General features: G+C 40.6%; 1 protein-coding gene across 5 annotated transcripts in view; it reads left to right on the forward strand.

Moving 5' to 3' along the window:
* CPNE4 (copine 4) overlaps positions 1-2,265 on the forward strand; it is a 325,458-nt gene extending 323,193 nt beyond the window's left edge. For all 5 annotated transcript variants that reach the window (XM_043540815.1, XM_007064303.4, XM_037890311.2 and 2 more), the window contains one exon: positions 1,706-2,265. In XM_043540815.1, the coding sequence (XP_043396750.1) occupies positions 1,706-1,837 (132 nt within the window). In that variant the 3' untranslated portion in view covers positions 1,838-2,265. The remainder of the gene's footprint in view (positions 1-1,705) is intronic.
* Positions 2,266-13,999: the final 11,734 nt, after the last annotated feature.

Below are 13,999 nucleotides of genomic sequence, written 5' to 3' on the forward strand. Positions count from 1 at the left end.
AAAGTACAAGAACTCAAAATGCAGATATTAATTTTGCTTCCTTTAATTTATGCCTGTATTTCCTCATTATTTATATACTTTGTTACTATTAAATTAATCTAAATTAACTGCATTTTTTCTGTACCTTTGGATTGGCATGTTTATAAATATAAGTAAATGCACAGTATACTTCCTTTATGAATCAAATTCTAAATATGTGGTGGGATAAGCATTTGAACCAATGACAGAGGAGGAGAATAAATCAGGGGCTGTAATTTGTTCATTTCCGACAGTGCAGCTTATACCGTGAACCTAAAATATTACCTAGAAAAAGTGATGAGGGGAGAATCTATTAGCCAAAGAAAATAAGTTAAATATCCAAGGGCTACAGCCTTTGAATACTCCCTTGCAAGAGTCGCCTTGCTTAAGAAGAGAGAGTCAGGCACCTGTGCTTTGCTATTGCTGTCAGTTCAGTAATGCTTGTACCTGATTTAGAGCCCACTCCAGTTCTGTTCAAGTCCATGGGAGCCTTTATGATGACATTAATGGGAGTTGGATCAGGTCCCTTAATTAGCATTCCTTGTCAAAACTAGAGGAGGACTGGAAATAGGCATATTGAAAAGCAGGGCAGGGTTGGCCCCTTAATGCGTGGGTAGACCAGTGGGACTCTGTTTGGGCACAAGGGTCTGCCCTCCGGCTCTAATGTCAGGATCGGGGCCTTGGTTTGTCAACTTAATAACAACCCCACAATATGCACGGATATTTCCTCTGCTGTCAGCCAGGATGTTTCAAGATGTCCTTGGCAAAATCTTACTGTATTTACAATAAGGAATTGTGATCATGTATGCCAGCCTTTTCTCAGGGTAGCAATCTCTAATGACAATGTGTGGCCTATGCACATGCAGAGGGTCACAGCTATGGAATCTCTCTGCATTTAAGGATCATTGAGTGAAAATATGTAGCACCTGCAGAGACACTGCCACTAGGTTCGACCTGTAATTCAAATTTGGGTTGTTTTAAGGCTTCATGAAGCCTATCAGTGAAATGTTTTTCTTATTTGTTTCAATTTCAATAAAAACATTTTTATTTGAATTTAAAACTTCCCCCAGAACTTAAACAAAGGCTTCCCTTTCACATGGTTGACTTTGAACTCAGTGGAGTTGCTCACATGTTTAATGTTAAGCTCATGCATAAGTCTTTGCAGGATTGGAGCCTAAAAACTAAAGTGACCTGAACTCGTTGAGTTTTATTGTCTAGACCGCTTAGGAGTGAAGGGTAAGCAAACGTCAGGGATGGTGAAAAGTAAAGTAGTCTTTTCACATTCTTTTAAATCCTCTTCAATTTGACAGTGTTATAGTTAACACAGACAAGAGAATTTTCACCAGGCAATCCCTTTAGTTATCACTTGGCACTCTCGTGGACAGCAGTCAAGCAAAAATATACAGTGGTACAGCAATTGCAGTGTAACGTCCTCATCCCACACTCAGAACTGAGCAGGTGGCAGGCTGGGCAAAGTCCTGATGACTTTAGTGAGGTGCCGGAGTCTGCTGACACAGAATCACTTGCAGTATTAGGCCCTGAAATAGTGTCGGGTACTTCGATTGCTATTGGTCTGCTTTTATTCCATGCTTATGACCATGAACTCCCAGCGCCTCTGGTTATAAGACCAGTCGGCACCTTTTGCATAGCGACAAGTTAACACTGTGTTTTCTACCATTTCCTGCAGGCATCCCCAGCTGCACTAGCAAAAAGCGTTTTGGCTGAAGTTCCAAATCAAGTGGTGGACTATTACAATGGCAAAGGGATTAAACCAAAATGTATGTCAGAGTACGAGTCTTCCAGGACACTAGCGCCATGAACTGCCCCGCACACTTTTACAGAGCTCAAAACTGCTACTACTACAACTACAGTACTTTAAAACAAACAACAAAATAGCACGTTTTGGTGATTTTTAACTAAAATAATTTTTTTTGCATGTGTAGCCTAAAGGCTTGAATCTGTTAAGCGGTTGTTATTGTTGAAAACTTTTTATGAGAAGAAGGAAACGAACTCTTTACAGCATGTCGCCTTGAAATAAAAAGTTATCTGTATCTGGTTTTTATACAGGTTTGTTGAAATTTTGCTAAATTTCTTATTATCTTTCCACTGTAAAGCATTTTGAAACATTTGAGAGTGGATAGCCAAAATATCTTTGGTTTTATCTGCTACAAAACGAAAGATTTTTCAAAATGGCAGATGCATGAACTGTATTTTGCATGTTTAAAATAAAAACAACACAGTTTTGCAGTTGTTGTCTTTATTTCTCTCTTGCCACAAAGTTGCCTGCTCTAAACCCTCTACTCAGCACACTGGCCTTCAAGGAAAGAATGACCAAAGCATTCTTAGACACTTCTGAAAGACTACAGCCCAAAGCATGGACAGTTCTAATGACAGCAGCTTATAACAGGGGTGCCCAAACAAGCCCAGCCAGCCTATAGCTTCATTGGCAACTTGTCTAGCGCCCAAGGGCATATCTGATTAGTGTAACATGAGCAGACTATAGCTGCATTTATCTTTAATATGGAGGTATGGTCCTCAAGGACTATATGTGCTTAAGTGCCATGTTCCATCTTGATCCACGCGTCCCCACTTGACTGGCTGGTATGTGGGCAACATTTTGGCCACCTTTGATTTATAATCCCACCTGTTTTCAAGTTGTTTTGTTTGTATTTTTCATTTCACTCACAATACCAAATTTTTGCGTGGCGCACTATCCAAGACATATATTGCATGGTCTAATTTTGACAAGGAAAATAGCTCGAAGGCTTCATTGGTACAGAGTTTGCCTGTACACAGTGAAAAAGCTGTTTTATATGAGAAGACTATTAGGCCTACTTTTTTAATGGGGTGAGGGAGGAAAATAACAAGTCGTGTTTAGATTTAGAATCTCTCCATTTAAAAAAAATCAGGGTATGATTTCTAGTGTCTGAGGTCTAACACTCGGTTTTGCAAAATACACAGCAGCTGAACACACAACCTGTTAAAAGCTGATGGTGAAATTTTGGCCAAAAATAGCTATTTAGGGTGAGACTTTTTCCAAAGCCCTCAGTATTGGCCTAACTCTGCTTCCATTGGAGTCAATGAGAGTTTTGCCCATTGACTCCAACAGAATCAGGCTAATGGTGAGTGCGTTGGAAAATTCCACCCTTATCCTGTAGTTTTTTAAAAAAAACCTGTTTAAAAGCATGGATTTCTGCCTAATATATAGTTTTAGTTTTCTTGTTTTCATTTAAAAGTACTTTCCAAAGAATCAGTTTTGATAGATGGTTTGGTACCGTTCAATGAAGATAATGTATATCCGTGAAGTGTGTGGCTACCTGTCCAGCACATTTCACTTCTATTCCATCTGTGTCCTTGCAGAGTAATTTCTCTAACTGCCTAACAAGTATTCCTTCAGGTGATTTGATGTTGAACAGCAGAGATATGTGTTGGCCAATTTTACTTGGTCATAGGTGTAAATTGTCTATAGATGTCCCAGCCGATAGATCTCAAATCCACTTTTTCATTTAATGGTTTACTGTGCACTTAGGGTCTGTGTCAGCTGATATCAGCTAACACCAGTGTGCAGCAGATCTCTCCCTCTAGGGATGTATTTTTCCAAGAAAATACAATGATTTCTCCTATCATAGAATACCCAGATCTGCAAACGCACCTCATTACTGACCTATAACACCCTTGCTTTCCCAGTCCTGATTTTCCTCTTATTTTTGGTCTTTTTTTCTACTTCCAAAGGAAGCCTTGTCAGCTGAGTGGTTCAAGCACAGAACTGGAATTAAGTAGTTCTGTGTTTCTAGCTTTGCCACTGACTTATTCTTTGATTTAGGGCAAGTGGTTTAATTTCTTTGTGCTTCAGTGTCTTTATCGGCAAAGTTTCAGACTAGCAGCCGTGTTAGTCTGTATTCGCAAAAAGAAAAGGAGGACTTGTGGCACCTTAGAGACTAACCAATTTATTTGAGCATACGTGCATCCGATGAAGTGAGCTGTAGCTCACGAAAGCTTATGCTCAAATAAATTGGTTAGTCTCTAAGGTGCCACAAGTACTCCTTATCTGCAAAGTGGGATGATAACTTTTAACAAGTTGAACTGCAAAGGAGTGTTGTGTGACTTAATTCATTAATTTTTGGAAGATGCTTTGAGATCCTGAATGGCAAGGTGCTATACTCAGTTAAAGAAAACATTTTTTCATGACCTACAAATTTAATAGCCAATTTCTTTTTCTTGTCAGGGTCTTTCATCAACTTATAATTAATAGAGAAGAAACTATATCAGTGCACATTGACTGAATATAGCAATGACTTCTGCTTAACTAAAAGGGTGAGGTGGTAGAGGGACAATGAGTGAGGACCAAGAGAATAAATTCACTTTTTTTAAAGGAGGGGAGTTAGTAGTATCAAGTGCTAAAGCTTCTCTAAATAATGATCATTGATGTAGTACTTTGCTTCCTAACTAACTCTATCAGAAAGACACAAATACACAAAATTTGGAAGAGATGTAAACCAAGTGCATCAGGGCGAAAGCAATCTCTATTAGCGATCAGGATGGGACCTATGTGAAGGGCACATTGATCTACTGCGGGGATCTTACACCTTCCTCTCAGTATTTCTACACAGCAATTGAGCAGGGTGATTCCCAGCAAGGGTAAAAATGTGTGTGCTAGCTCTGCTCGAGCTACTGCCTAAAAATAGCAGGGTGGCTGCAGCAGCGTAGGCTGCGGCTCAGGCTAGCCATCCGTGTCTGTATCCCAGGGATTGGGCGGGATTGCAGTTAGCCCAAGTTGCCACCCGGGTGGCTGCACCCAGACTGCTATTTGTAGGTAATAGGTCAAGCAGAGCTAGCATGTGTATGTCTACCCACATTGGAAATTGCACTGCCCAGCTGTTGTGTAGACATATCCTAAAGCAGCTGGTTCTGGCCATAGTTGGAGACAGGATACTGGCCTAGATGGACTGCTGGTCTGATCCAGTCTAGCAGTTCCTATGTTCCTATCTATTGGTATTGCACGTTGTATCTTATAAAGAAAGGAGATGCTATTTGATTTCTGTCTCCTCCGCACAAACCAATGTGCTGAGCACAGAAGAGGACTGCTAGAATAGCTCTAGCTGTCTGACATTCACTACCCTTCATCTTTCGCACTCACTTCTAACAACTGAAAAATAGATCTCTTCAGGAAAAATCAAAAAGTAAAAATGTAAATGTGTAGATAAGTGGTTCCCATCCCTTTCCATCCTTGGACCTTGTGTTACCATAAAAGAAAGGGTCACGATTCCCCTTCCCATCTGTACATGAAGAAAGGGAGGAGAGTTGTGACCCCTGTCTCCCATTCCCCAACCCAGGCTCACCACATATTTTCTCTTCAACAGAGTCAATGTTTAGATTCATAGATTCTAAAGCTAGAAGAAACCATTAAGATCACAAAAAGAAAAGGAGGACTTAAGGTGCCACAAGTCTTCCTTTTCTTTTTGTGGATACAGACTAACACGGCTGCTACTCTGAAACTTGTCATTAAGATCACCTAACTCACCTACTGCACATTTACCATAGCCACCTTGGTATTCCATGTCAAAAATGACATAATAGAGTGCTGCTTTGCATATCTCAGCCTCCTTAGGTTTTGGGGAAGTCCAGGTTCAGTTAGTAATGCTTGGTGGGTGGGGCATTGCTCACAGTTTGTTTGTTTTTTGGTGGGGAGGGGAGTTGGTCTACACCATGGTTTCGCAGCTTATGGGGTGGTGAGCCTGGGTTGGGGAATGGGAGGCAGGGGTCACAACTCTCCTCCCTTTCTTCATGTACAGATGGGAAGGGGAATCGTGACCCTTTCTTTTGTGGTCACTCAAGGTCCAAGGATGGAAAGGGATGGGAACCACTTATCTACACATTTACATTTTTATTTTTTGATTTTTCCTGAAGAGACCTATTTTTCAGTTGTTAGAAGTGAGTGCAAAAGATGAAGGGTAGTGAATGTCAGACAGCTAGAGCCATTCCAGCAGTCCTCTTCTGTGCTCTGCACGTTGGTTTGTGCGGAGGAGACAGAAATCAAATAGCATCTCCTTTCTTTATAAGATACTGTCTGCCCTGGTGCGCAAGGCTCCAGATTTCAGTTAGTCATTCTTTCTTTTCACAGACAAACACAGTGAACCTTGTCCTGATGGATCAGCAAAAAAATTGATTTCCTCGTAAAGGTAGTCTTTGACTGAACCAAATTGTAGTGGAGATTTTGTGGTTACCCAAAAGTGGTTACTTACATTTGGTCAGGAGGTCACTTACTGGAGGTGTTTGTGACGGGTTCCCCCCGGGATGCCACCTGGAACTGGGGTACCACTGAGCCCTATGACCCAACCGCCTGGGCTTCCTCCCCCTCTGTGCTACTGTGACAAGCTGCAGACCTGCTCCCGGTCCTACACTTCCATCAAGATTTGCACAGGTAGGGTCACACCCAGCTGCAGCTACAGGCAGGCTCTCTGACTAGCAATTGGATGAAAGGCTAAAACCAAGGTAACTCTCAGCTCCCCAGGCACACGCTCCCTCTGGAGCATAAACCCAAAATTATACCGTCTTGTGCTGCACAGGGAACTGTACAGCATAAACTCATAGAGTTCACCACCCCTCCCGCACTCAACGTGGAGAGGAATATGCAACAACCTTTTCCCCTTGAGCTATGATTTCCCATGCACTTCACTCCAACTCACTGGCTTAGATAAAGCAAAAACAAGTTTATTAACTACAAAAGATAGATTTTAAGTGATTGTAAGTGATAGCATACAGATCAAAGCAGATCACCTAGCAAATAAACAAAAATGCAAACTAAGTCCAAGATACTAGAAAGATAGGATATGAATTAGTGAATTCTCACCCTGGCTGATGATACAAGCAGGTTGCAGATCCTTAAGGGATAAGCTGCACTTGCTTTACAGCTTGGAATCCTCAGGTCTTTCATATACAGGGTAGAAATCCCTTTAGCCTGAGTCTAGCACTTCCCCCAGTTCAGTCTTTGTTTCTCAGGTGTGTCCAGGAGTCTTCTTGTGTGAGGAGCGAAGAACAACAGATGATGTCACTCCCTGCCTTATATAGCTTTAGCATATGGTGGGAACCCTTTGTCCCAAACTTAGTTTGTGGAAAAACACTGACATCCTAAGATGGAGTCCAGAATCATGTGGCCTGGTCACATGTTCTTGCAGAGTCATAGCATCCATTCCTTACAGGCTGTCTGGAGTATTCTCAGGAAGGCTCACCAGGTGGTAGATAAACTTTTCTTAAGGCCTATTGTTTTCTCTAATGACTCATTACCCTGAATAGTCCCTTCCCAACCGGTTATCTAGACTGAAAGCATCTTGCCTAGTGGGCGTCACCCAGGTGTAAGTACATTTGAAATAGAGATACATAGTCAATATTCATAATTTCAGATACAAAAATGATACGTGCATAAAAATAGGATAACCATATTCAGCAAATTGTAACTTTTCCAATGACACCTCACATGACCCGTCTTGTACAACATGCATCATTATTATACTCTAAGCATAGCATAATAATATCACTATGAAGAATATGTGGTGCAGTGTCACAGTGTTATGTTTAGGTTCTGCAATATATGATTACCTAAATACCAGCTTTGAGATATTGGCTGTTGAAACAGATACCATATACTGTAGTGTATAAATTGTCTATCATTTTCACATATATCGGAGACTGTATATGAAAGTTTCATGAGAAAGTTACAGAACCTGCAGAGCTTTCCATTGGTGGAACAGAATAAAATTTTGAGTTCTGAAAAATAAATAGCCATCACCAGTGATTGAATGAAAAAGAGTTTGCACTGCAGGTTTCAAACAGCAAACTCTTCTGCTTCAGTGCATAGCAAAGGCTTCCCATGTTACACATAAGTACTTGAAAAGGCACATGCACACTACTGAAAAGTCAGCTAGAAATCCCCATCAGGTCACATAACCAAATCTAAGTAATACATGAGTTGATGTGAGATGGTGTGCTGAAAGCATAATTAGCCATATGGCAAAATAGTTTTAATATGGCTTTGAGAAATAATTTATTACTCAGAAAGGCCCAGTTCAACAGATACTAAAGGCTTTGTGATGAGTAATATCATTAAATGTACAAATACAGCTCACAAATTAGTATTTCTCACATTTCCTTTAATTCAGTTAGGATTTCAGGGTGACCATTCTGTCTTAAGGTTGGACAGGTCAGAGTTCTCTGTAGATCCTTTGAGCAAACTCTGACAAGTCTCCTCCACAGTCCTTAATTCATAAATGTATCATTTTAATGTCTGATGGGTCCTCTATCGGGGACTGCATCCTGTCCTTGTGGGGCAATCAGTGATCTAAAATCTCTTCTTTTTCTTTTTCCTGAGTCCCTGTTTTCTGTCTCAAAATTCTGTCCATTGGTCTGTTCAGAATATTCAAAGATATTTATAATCACAATTGGTTTAATGCACACACTAAAATCCATAATTCATAAATCAGGTCATGGGCCAAATTCTCCTCCCAGTTACCTGAGCGAAAGCTCATATACTAGGGGAAAAGCCATAGTAATCCTGTCAATTATTATTACCTTACAATTGTAGTAATTATCTATCATCACAATGTTGCACCATGATAAGCAACATAATGTAATGTCCTCTTAGAAAAAGGTGTTACAGGTTTCAAATGGAAACAATGAAGAAATAATTTTTAAGACCCTTGGAAAACATGTTCTTTTTTTATTTTTCTCTCCAAAGATCAAAGGTTCTCTTGGTAATGCAACTGGAGAGGAAAATTGAAAGTGATGACTTTATTCATTAGCAGACTTTCAGCCAAAACATAATGGGGGAAAAACTTACTGCACCAAATTTTGCTTTCAATTATACATGTGGCTCCCTGGGGGACGACTGAACAGATGTAAAGGTCTGCATGCAGATTTCTGTGGTGGACTACTGAAAATGTGCAGACCCCCTTGACTTCAGTGGGTCTGCCCATACAGACCTATTTACAGGACTGGGTCTTGAACGGAACAGAATTTGGCTCACTGAGTTCCCCCCATCATATTACAGTTAAAGGGTTGCTAGTTAATAAAGCTGCCTCTTTGAGCTTGTCTCTTCAATTGCACTAACACTGAAAACTTTTATTCTAGAGGGAAAGAAACTAGCTTGTTATCAAAGATGGGCTTTATTATTTTCCATTTGGAATCTGTAGCACATTCTATGTTAAATAAGTTACATCATGGTCCTTTCCAGAGCTGAGCAAGTACTAGAGAAAAATAGTTTTCAGGAGCATTAGTTGAAATACAATTGAATATTCGCAACCTCTTTGCTTTTCAAAAACATATTCATATACATGATTTTTTTTCCCTTTGCAAGAACATTCATGAAAACAGAAAGTGTCATGACTACTTTTGCTAATGTGTTCACATGAATGTTCATGTCACAAGTAACTTATTCAACCCCTCCCCTTGTTTTTGAAAGTTTCAGTGATCCAGTCAAAGAGCAGAAACAATATCCCATGACCAAGGTGACCAATTACACAGTGTAAATAGTAAATTGTGGTTAAAGTGTATCCAAAGTCACAGTGAATAATTCATGACAGACAAGCTGAATTCTGTTTGCATAAAACATCTGCTGAATAATTTTGACTAGAAAACCACATTTGTAAAAATTAGAGTCTGTTTGCAGATAATTTGCACAGTGTAAAGGGGCTGTATTAATTGATTATCTGTTTAGTACTCCTTATTATGTCATAAGGTGAGGGGTGGAAGATAATTAAGATAATCATTAGCTACATATTCCTGAAGTTTAGCGCCTCCAGTGGGGGAAGGGCGGAAATGCAATAATGAAGGAAGTCAAAGTCCTGCTGCGTGTGAGGATTAATGCATTGGCATTTCTGACGCCTTTTCTGAATGCTGCTAGAGCGAGAGGCCTACCCTGCAACTGCAGATGATGATAGCACCTTTCTGGGCCTGGATGTCCAGCGGCCTGGGGGTAAATGAGTATCAACCCCTTCAAGTTCTGGGATTTTGGATCTGGGATTTTGGTTCAGCCCACAACAGAGAGGGAGTTCAGATCACTTTATCACATACTAACATGCTGGAATGGGTATGAAAGGCACCAAATTCTAAATTCTAGTCTATGTGGTAATTTTACTACCTTACCTTACTACCTGCCATTTTAGCCCTCATTCTTTCTAGCCTCAACTGCTTTGCTGCCCTCCTACACTGCAGCCATGGAACAGCAGTCAAATGCAGTGATGTTCTTTGAAGTGTCAGGCGCTCGACAGCAATTTACCCATAGTTGGGGCAAACAGTGGAGGCAAGTGTTGACACTTTCCCCTGGCATGTTGAACAGGAATGACTGTAGTATTATATACTTTATGTATATTTGATGTCTTATCTTTAGGTAGTACTTTCACAAAACGAAGCAAAAATAATGTCATTACCCTGGCATCTCTATTCCAGTTTAAAACGACCAGGGATAGGCAAACTGTAACGCATCTACCTCACCTCTCCTGAAGTCACTGCACATGATAAATAGTCACTAAGCATGAGGCGTAATTGTAACCATGTCGGTCTCCGGATGTTAGCCAGACAAGGTGGGTGAGGTAATACCTTTTATTGGACCAACAGAAGTTGGCCTCCATGCACAGAAGGCCAAATTCTCTCCTATTTCAGTCAGTTTGCACAACTCAAATGGCTGAGCTCTGGCCAGCTAAAAATTCCCCTGGTGTGTGGGAACTCTCAGCTGGTATAAAGCTGGCAGAAGTGGCGCCCATGCCAACTGCCTTCTGCACCTGACTCTAATGTAAAGATTGCATCAGATATTACCTCACCCACCTTGCCTCATTAAAAAGCTCTACCAGCGCATTGCTGCCTGTGCAGGAAGATTGGATTTGGAACCTCCTAATCACACTCGTCCTCCCACCAACCCACTGAACTCAGCCGCCATCTGCTTGCTTCTGCCTACAGGCTCTTACTTCGCAAAGGTGTCCCCTCTTTCTATTGAGTTTTGTGTGGTGGGCGAGGTGCCAAATGCGTTCTTTGCACTGACTAAAGTGAGGTTTCAGAAGGGAGAGACCTTACTGTGTTCTGTGTTCATAGGGAGCAAGTCCCTATGCTTTAAAGTGGCTTTAAGAGAAGATTCAGCCCATATTACACATAGGTAATTAAATTCATTCACACATTTGGGCCTGGAAGGAGTTCTAAAGTCAGTTGAATGGCTCATAGGATAAGAAAACAGTTGCCTCCATTCACAGTGTTTATTCTCTCCCTTTTCTGAAGGGGTGAAATTTGTCACAGCACAGATGGCCTGCATGAGGCCCTCTATACCACCAAAGCCCTTCTAAATCCTTAACTCCGGGTTTAAATAATCCAGAGGACTTTATGTGGACCATCACCACTGGGGTGGAGTTTCACCCAAGAAGAATTAGTAGCAGTCTAAATTATTGCAGTCGAACCACCTCGTCACTTGACTTTAGTATGAATTGCTCTTCTGCTACAGCACTCAAAACCCCTCTTCCCTCCCCCCTCTTGTTGTCCTGATTTTGTAGAATAGTCTTGAAGGTCCCAGAACCAAATCAATCAACACAACATGACTTCTCTCCTGTAAAGGTGCAGAATGAGTCTTCATTTTCTCAGTCCTTAGGTTCCAGAAAATATACGTGTCAATGTATTTGAATGGAAAATAATTTAATTAAGTAACATTGTTTGCGTGCCTCCCCCCCAGAAAAAAGTTTAGTCATTTCGCTGCTTTGCAGGAAGCCTTCAATTCTGTTCTCACCAAGCATGGGATACACTTCTGACTGATTACATAGCAGCCAATTCATAATCTGATTACACGCTGAGGAGTTGCCGTCATCCAGCCAAAAAGAGATTGTGTCTTTAGCTTTATAAAAATCTGCAAGAAAGATCTGATGTTGCATCAGCATGTTGACTGCAAATCAAAAAAAAAAAAGGGAGGGGGAAACTTTAGTTCTGCGGTTAAAAAAACCAAAGGAACAACTCCTGCAAGCATGTATTTATATGACTTGTACTAACATCAGTGTTGTTATTTCCACTTACATAAGCATGCATCACATTTTACAAACCCATGTGATTACACCCCTGATGTCAAGGGAATCACTTCAGATTCACAGTAACATAAATGAGACGAAGGATGGTCCCATAGTTAGCGTACTAGCTGGGGTTAGGGTGCCTGCTCCACCACAGACTTCCAGCCTGACTTTGGGCAAGTCATTTAATCAGACCTCAGCTCCTCATCTGTAAAATGGGGGTAATAACACTTTCCAACCTCACAAAGGCATTGGGAAGATAAATACATAAAAGACTGTGAAGGCTATTGTAATATATCGGAATTTGGTAATATCCCTTTAAATAGTTTGGTAGCCCTCTAGTGGGCTTCCCTGTCTTCTGTGCAGAAAACCTTCTGTTGCACCAGAATCCTGGAAGAGCTTCTGTAGTGTATGTAACTAAGCCATGTTGTTAGTTGGAACCCATCTGTGCCTGTGTGGTTTCCTCATATTCTTAATGTTGCATAGAGAGGAAAGCCACAACAACCTTAGAAATACCTACAATGGATAATAATTGAATTTGGCACACTGATATCAGTGGGACTGTGAACATTAGAAAAGACTGCTAAAATGACAGAAGGTTTGGACCCATTAGCCATTGTGCTCCAGTATTTATAAACCAACAGGAAAAAGGAAAAAAGAGATGATTAAATGCTATACATTGCAGAAACAGAACAAAACAAGGTTAGTGCAAAATATTGCTCTCACAAGATAATCTTCATGTTGTTGAAAGATATGTTAGGGTATTTTAGTGCAGCTCACATTTAAAACTCAACCATTGTGTTCAACTCACCGCCCCTTTGGCACGGCTCACTGTCACTCCTGTGCTTGACCAACAGCCATTATCCAGACACACAGGATGTTTTAAAATTATGAAGCAAGACAACTCAATGAAAGAAGCTCATTGCTTATGGAAAAGGAAGAAAATATGCTCTCCCCAATTCATTTCTCCTGCTCCTTTGTTGTCTCAAGCCTCATCTTCTCTGTTCACCCGCTCCATCTCATGATGTCTTACATGTGTGTTTTAGGCACTGACCCTGCAAAGCCTAAGGACGTGTCACACACACGCTTGCACCAGTTTAGGCGGTTTAAAACTAGTTAAATTAGTTTAGCTTGTCCCTGTGAATGTCACTGGAAACTAAATTTACAGGGCCAAGCAAAACTGACATTATCTAGGTTTATGTCAATTTAAGAGTAGCCACACACAAAATCGCAGCAATTTAATTAAATTGGTTGAAAATCACACCTTTAAACTGGTGCAACTTTGTGTGTAGAGACCAGGTCTTAGGTACATCCTTCACTTATGCATTTGCATTCTCTCATTCAAAGCAATGGGATGAACCATGTGCATCAAGTGAAGCACATGCCTAAATCTTTGTAGGATTGGTGCCTTCCATTTTAAGCTCTTTGGGTAGTTCTTGCATGGTGGCTCTTTGGCTGGTTGAAATCTTCGCTTTGGTTTGCAACATTTACACTTAACAGTGTGTAATTGCCAGGTCAACTTTATTAGTATATAATGACCTAGAAAATACAGTTTAAAAACTATAATGTCCCAAAATTATACATACTTTTAACAAGTAACCTGTCTTCTCCATATATATGTGTATTATAGGTGAGCCTCTTAAACCTAAGAAGAAAAGGAGTACTTGTGGCACCTTAGAGACTAACCAATTTATCTGAGCATAAGATTTCGTGAGCTACAGCTCACTTCATCGGATGCATACTGTAGAAAATACAGAAGATGTTGGTTTTTATACACACAAATCATGAAAAAATGGGTGTTTATCACTAAAAAAGGTTTTCTCTCTCCACACCCCCCTCTCCTGCTGGTAATAGCTTATGTAAAGTGATCACTCTCCTTACAATGTGTATTGTAACTCCTTTTCTTTTTGCGAATACAGACTAACATGGCTGTTACTCTGAAACCTTTTAAA

This window comes from Chelonia mydas, chromosome 2 (genome assembly GCF_015237465.2).
Source record: "Chelonia mydas isolate rCheMyd1 chromosome 2, rCheMyd1.pri.v2, whole genome shotgun sequence".
In the NCBI taxonomy this organism is placed as follows: domain Eukaryota; kingdom Metazoa; phylum Chordata; order Testudines; family Cheloniidae; genus Chelonia; species Chelonia mydas.